Source organism: Pipistrellus hanaki (genome assembly GCF_964339955.1).
Source record: "Pipistrellus hanaki genome assembly, chromosome: 8".
In the NCBI taxonomy this organism is placed as follows: domain Eukaryota; kingdom Metazoa; phylum Chordata; class Mammalia; order Chiroptera; family Vespertilionidae; genus Pipistrellus; species Pipistrellus hanaki.
This window is the reverse complement of record NC_140510.1, coordinates 56,829,077-56,841,319: the sequence shown is the minus strand read 5'-3', so window position 1 is coordinate 56,841,319 and position 12,243 is coordinate 56,829,077. Positions and strand designations below refer to the sequence as shown.

Below are 12,243 nucleotides of genomic sequence, written 5' to 3'. Positions count from 1 at the left end.
GATTTGTCCGCCATCGCATGAAGGGATTTGACTGTCCATCCCTGGCCTCACTCTGGGACCTTCCTGGGCAGAGGGTTGGATTCAGTCTGATTTCCTTTCGGTGCAGGAGAAGTCTCACAGGCTCGGTGAAGTCTGCCCTCAGACCAGGAAGAGAGCCCCTTGGTGTGTCTGTGGTCCTCGCCTCCAGGGCGGGACCGGGTGGGAGGCCAGGCTGTGTGCCCGGAGGTGCTGGGGTGGCCCTGCTCTCCCCAGCGGCCCGAGTCCTTGCGGCGGTGAATGTGGAGGGGCAGCCCGCGGAGGTGTCCCCGCAGCCATTCAGGGCCGACACTGTCACCCCTGCTGCCGGGAGCCGGTGGCAGAGAGAGGCAGGGTGGAAGGGAAGGAAAATGAGGCTATCAAGAGATAATATTAACTAGAAACATTAAGAGGGCTCCCCAGCCCACTGGAAACGTGTTCTTAGTTTCCATTTTTTTTCTTTTCTTTGGGTGAGGGAGGTTTTTAAAACATTCATTGTTACTGGTTTTTTGGTTTTTTGTTTTAGCATCCCAATCTAGTGTCGCTTCATTGTTTTTTTCTGCCCACATTTAGACTTCACTTGGTTCTGGTTGGGACTCCATTGCAGGCCGGCCTCCCGTGAAGTGTGGCTCCCAGCAGCCTTGCTCAGAGCCGCCGTGGCTTGTGAAGACGGGAGAGAAGCCCGGCACCCCTCCCTCCCCACCGCGGTCCTCCGGCTTGTTATTCCGGGGACGCGGTATTAAATTGCATTCTGTGTCCATCATTATTAAAATGTGAAGTGTGTCGGTCACAAAGCATACATTTCGGGGCAGTTAGCTGAATAATTCCTTTCTTTATTATCCCAAATTACTGCTGCGCTCTGGAGAGGGGAAGAGTTTAGCCAATTATTGCCATTTGAGCTGGATTTGTGGGTGATTAGCTCCTGGTCGAATCCAGTCCCGGCCGGCGCTTTGAAGCTGGGGCCCTGTGATTTTCTCAGCGGTGAGGTAGGAAGAGACGCAGCTAATGACAGGAAGGTCGCGCGGGTCAGCTGACCTGTGTGTGGCGCAGGTTTGGGTTTCGCAAATAGGGCATCGACAATAACAAGTGTGTCACTAACCCCGCCGTGCATAATCGGGGCTTTATAGGATTGTTGGAGATGCTGACAGCTCAATTAAAGTGTAACCCTTTGTACCCTACCACCTGGCAGAATGGCAGGAATATCACTAACCAGAGAGGGGAGGGGTCGAGAGGGAGCTGGTTAAAGAGCCAGAATCATCTCCAAGTCCCCTTGCCCTCCCCCAGGCCCTCCCAGAGCAGAGCAGGCTGGAGAGATGCCTTGTCTGTGGCATGATGGACCCTCTGGAGGCGGCCAGGGTAGCAGGTAGTGGTGTGTGTGTGTGTGTGTGTGTGTGTGTAAGAGTTCATGTAGTGGGGCTCCCTGAGGTTGCTGTGAAATCCCTTTAAACTAGATAGAAAATTAAAACTGTGCCGAGGTGGCAGAGCCCATTGGCCCGTGGACTTTTTTTTTTTTTTTACCAAAACGCACATCCAAACATCATGTCTGTGAATGTGCTAGAAGTTTCCCATCTGGGGAGGATCTAGGGAGACCAGTTAGTTGGGGTAATTTTCTTGCACACAGTGAATTGAAGGTATGGGCGGGGGGGGGGGGGGGGGGGGGGAACACTTCAATGTACGAATTTGGGAGGGAACACATTTCAACCATAATTCCTGTTTTAAGTTGCAATCCCATCCACTCCCTATCACCTTTCTAATGGTGGGTATCACCGTCCAGCACGCTGTGAGGATTGTGTTCTTCCCCCAGGAAGATCGCACCACCGTTCCCAGCATAGAGAACAGTCTTGTGGCACATAGTAGGTGCTCAGTAATTACCAATTGAATACATTCACCCATTCGAATTCATTGTGTCTTCTTCCCCCAGAAATGATTTCTTCCAGGAGAGGAACTAAGTAGCAGTTTGGTTATGAGACCCAAAGGCCCACAGTGCCAACCCTGGTTGCCCATCTCTCTGCTATGGCTCTGCCTGCTCTGAAACCACACGGAAAACACAGGGCTATGACCTGATCCTGGGGGCATGATACACATAACACTGTCGTCATAGCAACAGTTGCCAGAATCCTGATAATTCATTTTTTTTAATGCCTTGCAAGAATAAAAGTGACTGCATTAAAGTTAAGTTTGATACTTTTCATTTGTATTTTTGATTCTTACAAGAAGATACCTTCTCTTTTCTTCTTCTGTGCATGACATAGTTGCATTACACGGGGATTTGTTTAATTATTGTTATTATTATCGGTTACCAATAATAATAATAGGACCAAGAGGGCGGGTCAGAAGGAACATTCCTGCGATGGGATTCTGGCCCAGCCAGACAGGCCCGGTCGACCTGGCCTCACGTCTCTGTGCTTGGCTGGGTTACCTGTAAAAGGATGGGGATTCCAGAGGGTCCTTTTCTCACTTGCATTTCTCTGTTGATGGCTATCAAGTCTCCTCTAGAATTGGTGCTAATTGACTGATTGTTCCCGATCGACTTCTTTCACTTAAGAGTCTTTTCCACGGCTTGAACCGTGAGCTGCCGTGACCTTGGTGCTCCCGGGCCTGGTCATTCTTGTCACACGGGCTTCCTCGGAGACCTCTGCTCCCTGGACTGTCTGGGTCAGTTAGCCAGGCTTGGCTCAGGGCCTGTTAGTGGAGTGGCAGGATATTACTCCTTCCCCCTTTTTTATTTTATTTTTATTGTTTTACTTTTTACTTTAGGTTGTCAGTGGACTGCTTTGATATTTAGAGGCGTGTGGACTTTTGGAGCCATTTTAGAACTAGAAATCTATACACTGGGATAGTCATTGCAGGACTGACCCTGTGCCAGGTACTGTGTGGGACTGAAGCCAGAGTCCTCTCGGGCCCCCTGGTCCCCAGAGCTCCCAGTCTGGGGGGGATACCGGTAGCATCTGTTTGGGGTGTGCTGGATTTAAGGTGCCAATGAGTTACCCAGAGAGGGAAGGAGAAGTGAGGACTTGAGAGAGTGTGGAAGATAGGAGTATGATCTGGTGGCCTGGAGGGCCTGTGTGGTGAGACCACCTGGGCTGGGGGCCACAGTGTGCTGAGGGAGGGGACCTCTGAGCTACAGCAGTTTCCACCTGTTCCAGCACCTCCTGTTCATCTGCTCCAGCTGCCATAGCAACCACCGTGGCCTGGAGGCTGACACCACAGAGGTGAATTGTCTCACAGGCCTGGAGGTAGGAAGTGCCAGTCCTGTCTTCTCCCTGTGTCTCTGCATCACCTTCCTTCTGTGTGTGTCTGTATCCTGGTCTTTTCTTATAGGGACACCAGTCACACTGGGTTAGGGCCTCATGTAACCATGTCTGTAAAGGCACCATCTTCAAATACAGCCACAGTCTGAAGTGCTGGGGGTTAGACTTCAATGTGGGAATCCAGAGGATGGAATTCAGCCCCTGACTGCCGTTACATAAGGGTCCGACGGTGCCTGTTCAGTAAAGGCTGGGGAAGCCCAGAGCCCATGACTGCAGCTCAGGACGCCGGGCATGAAGGATACAAGAAGGGCATTTCAGGGAGAAAGAATAGAATTTGCCAGTTTTAAATCAAGTGATGGCTGCTGGTTGCCTATGCATAGTCTCAGATCCTAGAGCTGGGCCCACAGTCTTCTGTAAAGGGCCTGATAGCAAGTGTTTTGAGCTTTGCAAGTCACCTGGCCTTTCCTGTAGCCACGGCCCCACCATGGGCAGGGTGAATGCAGCCATACGTACAATTGAATGCCGCAGTGTTTCGATTAAAGTTTATTTGCAAAAAGAAGCAGAAGGTGAGATTTGGCCCGCAGGCCAGCCGGGGCAGGCTGTGGGATTACTGACTTTAGGGGTCTGTAGTGGAGGGATGGGCGTGGAGAGCTGGTGAGGGAATGAGTGCAGGCCGGGACTAGGCATCTGACACTTCACGGGGTTTGCTGACGCCAGCACTCGTCCCTTGGTCTCCTGCGTAGGTGAGGGCGGGCTGCCAGGAGGCCTCTGTGCAGACTCTGCCCCCAGAAGGTCACTTCATTGGTGAATTTCCACTCCCTTGGGCCCAGGCATGTTCTTTTAATGTGTATTTGTTTTAACGTGTATTTGCTATGTGCAAGAGCACTGCTTAACCTTAGCGTAATGAGGGAGCAGGTACCGGCTTGAGTGTTTTCATTCTGCAGGAGCAGGAACTAGGAGAGATGCCCAGATGGACCTTTTTCCACAGGGAGCCAGAGACGGGCAGCATGAACCTGTTCCTTGGACCAACACCCCCTCTGCTTCCCCAACTTCCACCCACCTACCACCCCCCAAATATGCTTTTCTTGGTGTGTGTGTGTGTTTTAAGTCAATATCAGCAAACCACAGGTTAAACACATGATACGGGAAATATTGATTAGAATAAAAGTGGTAAATGCAGCCCTAGCTGGTTTTGCTCAGTGGATAGAGCATTGACCTGTAGACTGAAGGGTCCCATGTTCGACTCCAATCAAGGACATGTACCTCGGTTGCAGGCTCCATCCCCGGTCCTGGTTAGGATGTGGTGTGGGAAGCAATCAATCTGTGTATCTCTCACATTGATGTTTCTCTCTGTGTATCTCTCCTTCTCTCTTCCACTGTCTCTAAAAATCAATGGAAAAATATCCTCGAGTGAGGATTAACAACAATAACAAAAAAAAGGATTAAATGCAAATGTGAAAATCCAGTGGTTGGTGTTCATACTCTGGGTCTCAGTGAAAGCTGCCGGCTTTTCTCTGACATTTTAGAAATTCAGAGACCCCTTTACCTGCTGTCATGAGACACGTGTCAATGTGAATCCTAAGGTGCTGAGGAGCCGCTAGCAGGTGTTCCTTACAGAACCAAAGAAGGGCTCCACCTCAACCTCGGGTGTTGTTTCTTTAGAAGGAGAAGCATTCAACATGTCTGAACTCATGTGGATATTTTAGGCCATGGAAAAACCACTGTCTTTATTAAAATATATTTTTATTGATTTCAGAGAGGAAGGGAGAGGGAGAGATAGAAACATCAACGATCCCACACTGGGGATCAAGTCTGCAACACAGACATGTGCCCTGACCAGGAATCAAACCTGGGGCCCTTCAGTCCCCAGACTGATACTCTATCCACCGAGCCAAACAGGCCAAGGCGAAACCACTGTCTTTTGAACTTGGTAATTAGGCAGCTGTTGGCACCCCCAGCTTGGTGTCACTCACTGCTCAGTCCCACCCACACTCCCCTCGGCTTCCCATCAGCGGTGCGTGGCCTCCAGCAGCTGTTGACCCCGAGCTTGGTGATGTACTATTGGTGATCCCATCTTTAGGTGGAGCAGCCTGTGGCCATCGTGGCTTCCTTGCCAGGCAGGACCCTGGCCATTAAGTGTCCCCTCCCCGTGTCACCATGACCTCCCGGCTAGCAGATGCCAACATCACCTGGTCCCTCAAACGCCTAACAGGCTGGTTCGCCTGGTAAAGACCCCGTCCCTGATGCAGTCAGTAAGTCTTTGTTGGTAAATAATTGCTATCGAGCGGGGTTTTAATATAAATTTATGAGTGGTGTTTTATCACACCTCGGGGCTGAGCCAGCGCTGAGTGATGGATTTCAGATCACACTTACATTCATTACATTAACTTTGTAAGTTATTTAAAGCTTGCACACTTCACATTGCTTTTGGCTTCCAGTGACCTCTTGGGACTAGGCAAGGAACACACATGACTAATAAGTAGATTGCAGCCAGAAGACAATTCTGCTCTTTGCTCTTCCATAGAAAGAGTTCCTTGAGGAAAAAATAAAATAAAATTAAAATTAAAAGCTAGAATGCCTGCCTGGAATCTGATATTTTGGTTGTAGGTCATTAAAGTTACAGACTTGCCAATGTGGGGGTGAAATAGGTGGTAGCAGATAGACCCACATTTGCCATCTCTAAGTAAGACCAGGAATAGTTGAGATGTCACAAAGCCCTTAAATCTCTTACTGTGCAAACAAAGTGAAAGATGCTAAACCTTTGAAGTTGGTCTGGAGGTGAAAGCACCTGCTCTCCTGCCGCCATGTTTCCTGTCGCTGGTCATAAGCCGGAGCATGTGGCATACAACCATAGCCGCCTCGTTATCTCTGAGGGTCGGGAGTTGGGGGCCAGCACATGTCTGCTCCCCAAGGTGCCTTCTAGGGCAGGGCGTCCAGGGTCACTTCCTCGCTCACGTGTTTGATGTCAGCCGGTCAGCGGCAGTTCCGTGCTCCTGACATGAGAGCTCAGTGCCCCTCCGTGTATCTCAGGGTCTCTCGTGCCAGTCTCTGCAGCAGAACCCTCCTTCGATCTCTCACAAGTCGGCTGGGCTCACAAGAAGCAGGAGCAGCCAGGCCTCTGAAGGCCTTGGCTAGAGTGGTCACCGCATAACTTCACCGCATCTCATTGGTTAAGTGGAGTTAGGGCCCGGGACCACTCCCGAGAGGTGGGCTTGTGAGGGCCAACTTTGGAGATAGGCTTCTTCCGTCTCCAGATTCACAAAGCCTCACCCCAGCATCCGGCTGAGACTGGAAGCTCGGGTCACTGTCTACATCGGTTCACGTGTGGATGAGGCTGCTCAGCTCTGATGCTTTCATCTGAAGGCCAGAAGCTTGAGAACCGAGTTACCTTGCACACGTGCACACGCACACGCACACGCACACACTCACACACACACACAGTGCCGACACAGACAGTTGACCTGTAGCCCACAGCACCTCTGAGCCTGGGGCACATGTTCTTTCCCACCCTGCTCTGGGCATCCTCCTTCGCCCTGGGCTCTGCTGTCTGGGCCGGCCTTCCTTTTCCATAAGGTGTGGCCGGTTTTCACATCTCTGTGGCTTTCTCAGCCTGCTTCCTGCTACATTTAGGTCCAGGGCCCAAAATGAAGAGATTCATTTTGAACGTTGTACCTTTTAGTCCTATGTGGCATGTAATTCCTTTAAGTATCTTGTGGGTGTCCTTTGTATCAAATGACCGTCCATTCCATCAGACAAAAGCCCATCCACAGCTCCTTATCCCTAACACACAGCTCTCTATTGGAAGGGTCCATGAGTTCCTGCCTTCAATCCTGCTGCGTTCTCATGGGGCGGCGGGTCCGACTGCCAGACCTTCAACAGGGTCTGTATTCTGAGATCACATCTACTGACATCCCCTGGATTTGATCTTCATTCTGAGGCCAGTTCTCCTGGCAGGAGAAGCTGGGGGACAGAGACGATTTTTCTCATGGTTCAGCCCAGCATGGTTTTCACATTAGAAACATTTTTCCTGGTCCTGCTTGGAAACTCTCCGCGGGGCTATCGGAGCCAGCCACCAGGCTGCTGGGCATCCCCGTGGGCAGCAGGTCTGGACCGTTCCGCTAGCCAGAGCAGACCTCGGCTCCATCTCTGTCTCCAGCCTTGGGTAGCACTTTCCTCACGGGCCTCCAGCCCCTCTGCAGCTATGTCCTCACCAGTCTCAGCCAGCACTGGTGCCAAGCCTGTGGCTTTTATTTTTATTACAGCAACACGGGATGCTAGCTAGCTTTTTTTTTTTTTTTTTTTTAAATCTATTGTTGCCTTAGGAGCTACCCCAAAACTTACCGATTTGAGAAAACTGTTATTTTATTACAGGCAGTCCTCAGGATACGTCGGACTAGACGTATGTCTTTTTGTGGTTACGTTGCCATCTCCCATTTTTTTTTTTTTAAGTTTTGTCATTTGGATGTATGTACATACTATGTATTGTACTTTATGTTTTTGATTATTTATTTACCACAAGTAAAGGTCAGGAATTGTTAACCTTTTAAATATTTTTACTGTTTCACTTCATTACTGCTGTGTGTGTGCTCCATGTGAGTGACATAGGTGCTTATGGAGATGGGTTCTGACTTACGGCGAAAATCGCGTAACATCTCGCTGTAGGAACAGATCTCCTACGTAACCCAAGGACCTACTACTGTGTTTCTCTTAATTCGGTGGTTCAGGACCATGGACAGAGCACACCAAGGCTTATCCATCAAAGCTCCCCAGGGGGAAGCTGCCAGGATTTCTGTAGGTTCCAGCCCCATGTAGGTAACATCACTCCTTCTGGTTCTGTTAGTTAAGTGAGTCTGGGTATTTTCAAGTCAGGGTGGGATGCTTCATACAAGGGCACGGATACCAGAGCGCATGGTGCATTGAGAGCCATCTTGAGAGGAGCTACCAGGCCTGGCTGTGCATGCTGGCAGTAGTTACATAACCTCTCTGTGCCTCAATGGCCTCATCTGTAAAATGGGGGTAATCCTAGCCATGACCATCGGGTCCACTATCAGCTTGCAGCAGGCTCATACTTAAGGCTCTTAGAGCATCCCCTGGCTCACAATGAACCCAAACTTGTTTTGAGATTTTAGAAGTTTTAAAAGCAGATGTGTAAGTCACATGAGAGTCAACTAAAGCATTAACTATAATTAACGTCTGCACTGTGATGGCTGGTCAGGGGCAGTCTTAAGCAGGAGTTCGGTGTTAACATGTTCTGAAGTGGCATCTGAGGGCCAGACCACGGATGTGTTGTGACATTCCGCTGTGCAGTTTTGCCCTGGGTCACACGAGACTTAGAATCACAAGGGCCGTTTCCACAGGCCGAAGGGAACTGCCCGCAGTGTCTCTGCCAAAGGGCCTCCTGGCCTCTGTCATCCTCTGGCTGGTGGGATGGCAGCTCCGTAGCCTTTCAGAGTTTAAAATGAGCCGTTTCAGTGTTCTCCATTTTCCTGGTACGTGGGGAGAAACTGTGTAAGTCCAGGAGGACAGAAGCATGGGGCCTCCGGCCGATGCAGCGGGGCCCTGTTGTGGTCGCGTCGGTAAAATGCCTGTCCCAGGGCGGGCGATGGGTCGCTCTCCTCCCCGGGCACGTCGGGGGGTCCTGTGTTCCGAGGAGAGGAGTGCAGTGCAGTGGAGGGAGAGGCAGGATGGCGGGGCCTGGCGCTGCCCATCAGCTAACCGTGACTTCACCATGTGGCTCAGTCTTGTCGGTCACGAGGAACCGCAGTCACTCTGCTACCCTGACCTGCTGCATATGGGGAGTGAGGATGAACGTGGCTTGTGTAGAAACACGTCAGCGGGTGTTAGCGCTCAGGCATCCAAGGAAGCGTGCCTCTGACCTGGTCCGGCACCGCGCCAGCCAGCGGACACCTGGCACCTGGGCTCAGCGCAGCTGTGATGTTGGGGACAGGCTGGCTGTTGCTCAGTTTCTACAGGCTTTGGGGGGACGGGGAAGAGGTTAGGTATAAACCGGCTTGGCTGAGGGTGGACAGCGGGAATACGGCTCCTGGGTGCCAGGCTGTCCTTTGGGCCCCGCTGACTTTCGCAGCATTTGAATAGTTCACGTAATCGAGGCGACCCTCCACTGGGAGCCATAGAATTTACTTAAGATTGTCAAGATTTGGACTATCTTTCACCAAGACATTGTGTTTTCCTGGCACCAAAACAAGGCAGCCTGCTTTAGTTCCCCTCTGACGTCACCTGCTCACATCCCCTCCCGGCTGGAATGTTCCTCTTTATCCCATAAGCAGTGTGTCCTTCCAGCCCTCACGGGGGAGAGGCCTGTGGGTGAGGGGCTGGCTCAGGGCAGCGCCCACAGCGGGCCTCCACGTGGAGCCCTGGGGTGAGGCCCGCATTTCCTTCGAGTGGGAGTGGGGGTGGCAGGGCTTTCTGAAGCCCCAGCGGCTCTCAGCCACCAGTGACACCGCAGACCCGGGCCCTGGTGGCGTTGGAATTCGCTCTGCCCTGGGCGAGGAAGGATGGAGCCCACGGCAGAGCCGGGGCAGGCTGAGCGATGCTGAGTTTAAAGATCCTAGTCCCCTGCGAGGGCAGTGTAATGATTTGAAGCTACTGCACATTTATTATTGCGTCACGAGTGTGACCGCCCCGTCCCGCGGGCTCTGGCTGGTTCACGCCGTGGAATTGCACCCCTTGGTTTGCAGCCGGCGTTTCCCGGGGCCTGTTCGCTTGTTGGTCTCGGGGCCACGTGTGGTTCAGATTCTCGGAAATCAAGGGATGCGCCATGTTTTGCCACATGTTTGTTTTTTAAAAATAAGAACTTGCAGCTGAAACTGGTTTGGCTCAGTGGATAGAGCGTCGGCCTGGGGACTAAAAGGTCCCGGGTTCGATTCTAGTCAAGGGCATGTGCCTTGGTTGCGGGCACATCCCCAGTAGGGGGTGTGCAAGAGGCAGCAGATCAATGATTCTCGTTTCTAGCTCTCTATCCCTCTCTCTTCCTCTCTGTAAAAAATCAATAAAAATATTTTTTTTAAAAGAACTTGCAAAAAAGTGATGTACCAAAGGTTCACTGTTAGTTACTTCCAACTTTTTGATATTTCCCCCCAGAAACAATATTTAAATAGTGATCAGAGTCCCAGACCAGCTCACAATCCATTCTATTTGTGACATTTGGAACAAAAAAAGGTATCGTCACAGTGCTGGTAACTAATTGGAACTTGAACTAAATTATCACATGAAGACACTAGCTTGATTTTTTTGCCTGGAGTAGCAGAATTAGGAGGTGGTACAGGTGCCAAGGGCACTCAGGGGCACCTCTGCTTCTTCAGGGTGTCGAACCCTGTTTCTTGACCCATAGCGTCCCTTCAGCCTCCATCCGGTGAGTTAACGAGCATTAGTGCTTTCTCGGTCAGAATTATGATCCTGTGAGCTCATACATGGGCAGTGAAGGAGGGCCTTCCGTTCTCCTCAATGTCAGTGGACAGGAGGTAGGAGACTCCAGAGATGGAAGCTCAAGCTGACATTGCCTGAGCGAGGCAGGCATGAACCCCAAAGGGAAAGAACGTGGGAAGTCAAGGTCATGGGCCCGGCAGAGGTCGGTGCTGGCCATTGGACTTCCTAACCCAGAGAAGGGCAAAGCTTTGCTGGAAATTGGCAGTTAAAACAAGAATCAATTCTCATCAGTCATCTAAGGAAAACTGGAGTAAACGTGCTTCAGTGTGGGAGTGTCCAAGTTTGAATGCTTTTTAAAGGGCCCCTAATATGATTCTGTTAGAAATGGGTTCAAGTAAATTACACACGATTCATCTGTTAAATGCTGTCGCTGCGTTTGCAAATGGAATTTCATCTTTAATAAATTCAAAATAAAATGTTCTCATTTGCCAATATGGTAAGGTAAGAATACGATTAATGTCTCATTTGTAGAAAAGAGAATTTAGGTGTCCTCCTGTAAAATACTCCTGACTGCATTCCTGTGGGATTATAATAAGGAAGGTAACTGTAGCCCGTCACAGCGGTCTGTGTCACGTCTTTTAGCGTCAGTGTCACCATGTCAAGTTCGACAGGCACATCCACACAAAGGAATCTGGCTGAATCTATGCGATGTATGTAACAGAGGAGAAAACCAAATGAGTGTAATTTTTTCCTTTCAAGATGAAAGTTTAAAATGTCTTAAAGTCCACACAAGACCTTATTAATTTATGCTTGGCTCCCTGTTCCTCCCAGGGCATGTTGCTGAAGCGAAGCGGCAAGTCGTTGAACAAGGAGTGGAAGAAGAAGTATGTCACCCTGTGCGACAACGGCGTGCTGACCTATCACCCCAGTCTGCACGTGAGTGTCAGCCCACCTCAGCGTGGGCACTGCCCATGGGGGTGGGGGGTGCCCACAGCAGTCCAGCCCTCGTATCTGAATTGAAGTCAGCTCTGGTCCTGCTCCACCACGAGATGAATAATGTCTCTCACGATGTCAGACCACGCACACATCTCTCTCTTCCTCTCCCTGACGGCCTATCCGTGGCTCTCTAATTAATTCGATGAAGAATTTCAGTAGAAGGCACAGATGAGAGTACACAGACCGGCATCAGTCAGTCAAAGAGGAAGGGGGAAGAGACTATTTCTCTGAGAACCGAGAAGAAGGGTACACGTGCATGGGAACCTAGGGTTTGCTCTGAGCAGCTGAGGACACAATAAGTTAGATGCAATCCGCGACTCAGTTTTTATTGTCAAATAAGAATACACGCCCTAGCTGGTTTGGCTCAGTGGTTGGAGTATCGGCCTGTGGACTGAAAGGTCTCGGGTTCCATTCTGGTCAAGGGCATGTACCTCGGTTGCAGGATTGATTCCCATACCCTTGGAGCACATGCAGGAAGCAACCAATAGATGTTTCTTTCTCTCTCTCTCTCTCTCCCCCTCCCTTCCACTCTCTCTAAAAAAAAAATCAATGGAAAAATATCCTCGGGTGAGGATTAACCAATAAAATAAGAACA

The 12,243-nt window shown here is 50.4% G+C and overlaps 1 protein-coding gene across 9 annotated transcripts in view; it reads left to right on the top strand.

Annotated features, from left to right (window-relative positions):
- Positions 1 to 12,243, top strand: part of AGAP1 (ArfGAP with GTPase domain, ankyrin repeat and PH domain 1) — a 392,780-nt gene that overhangs the window by 243,066 nt on the left and 137,471 nt on the right. For all 9 annotated transcript variants that reach the window (XM_084892387.1, XM_084892386.1, XM_084892385.1 and 6 more), the window contains one exon: positions 11,484 to 11,588. In XM_084892387.1, the coding sequence (XP_084748513.1) occupies positions 11,484 to 11,588 (105 nt within the window). The remainder of the gene's footprint in view (positions 1 to 11,483; positions 11,589 to 12,243) is intronic.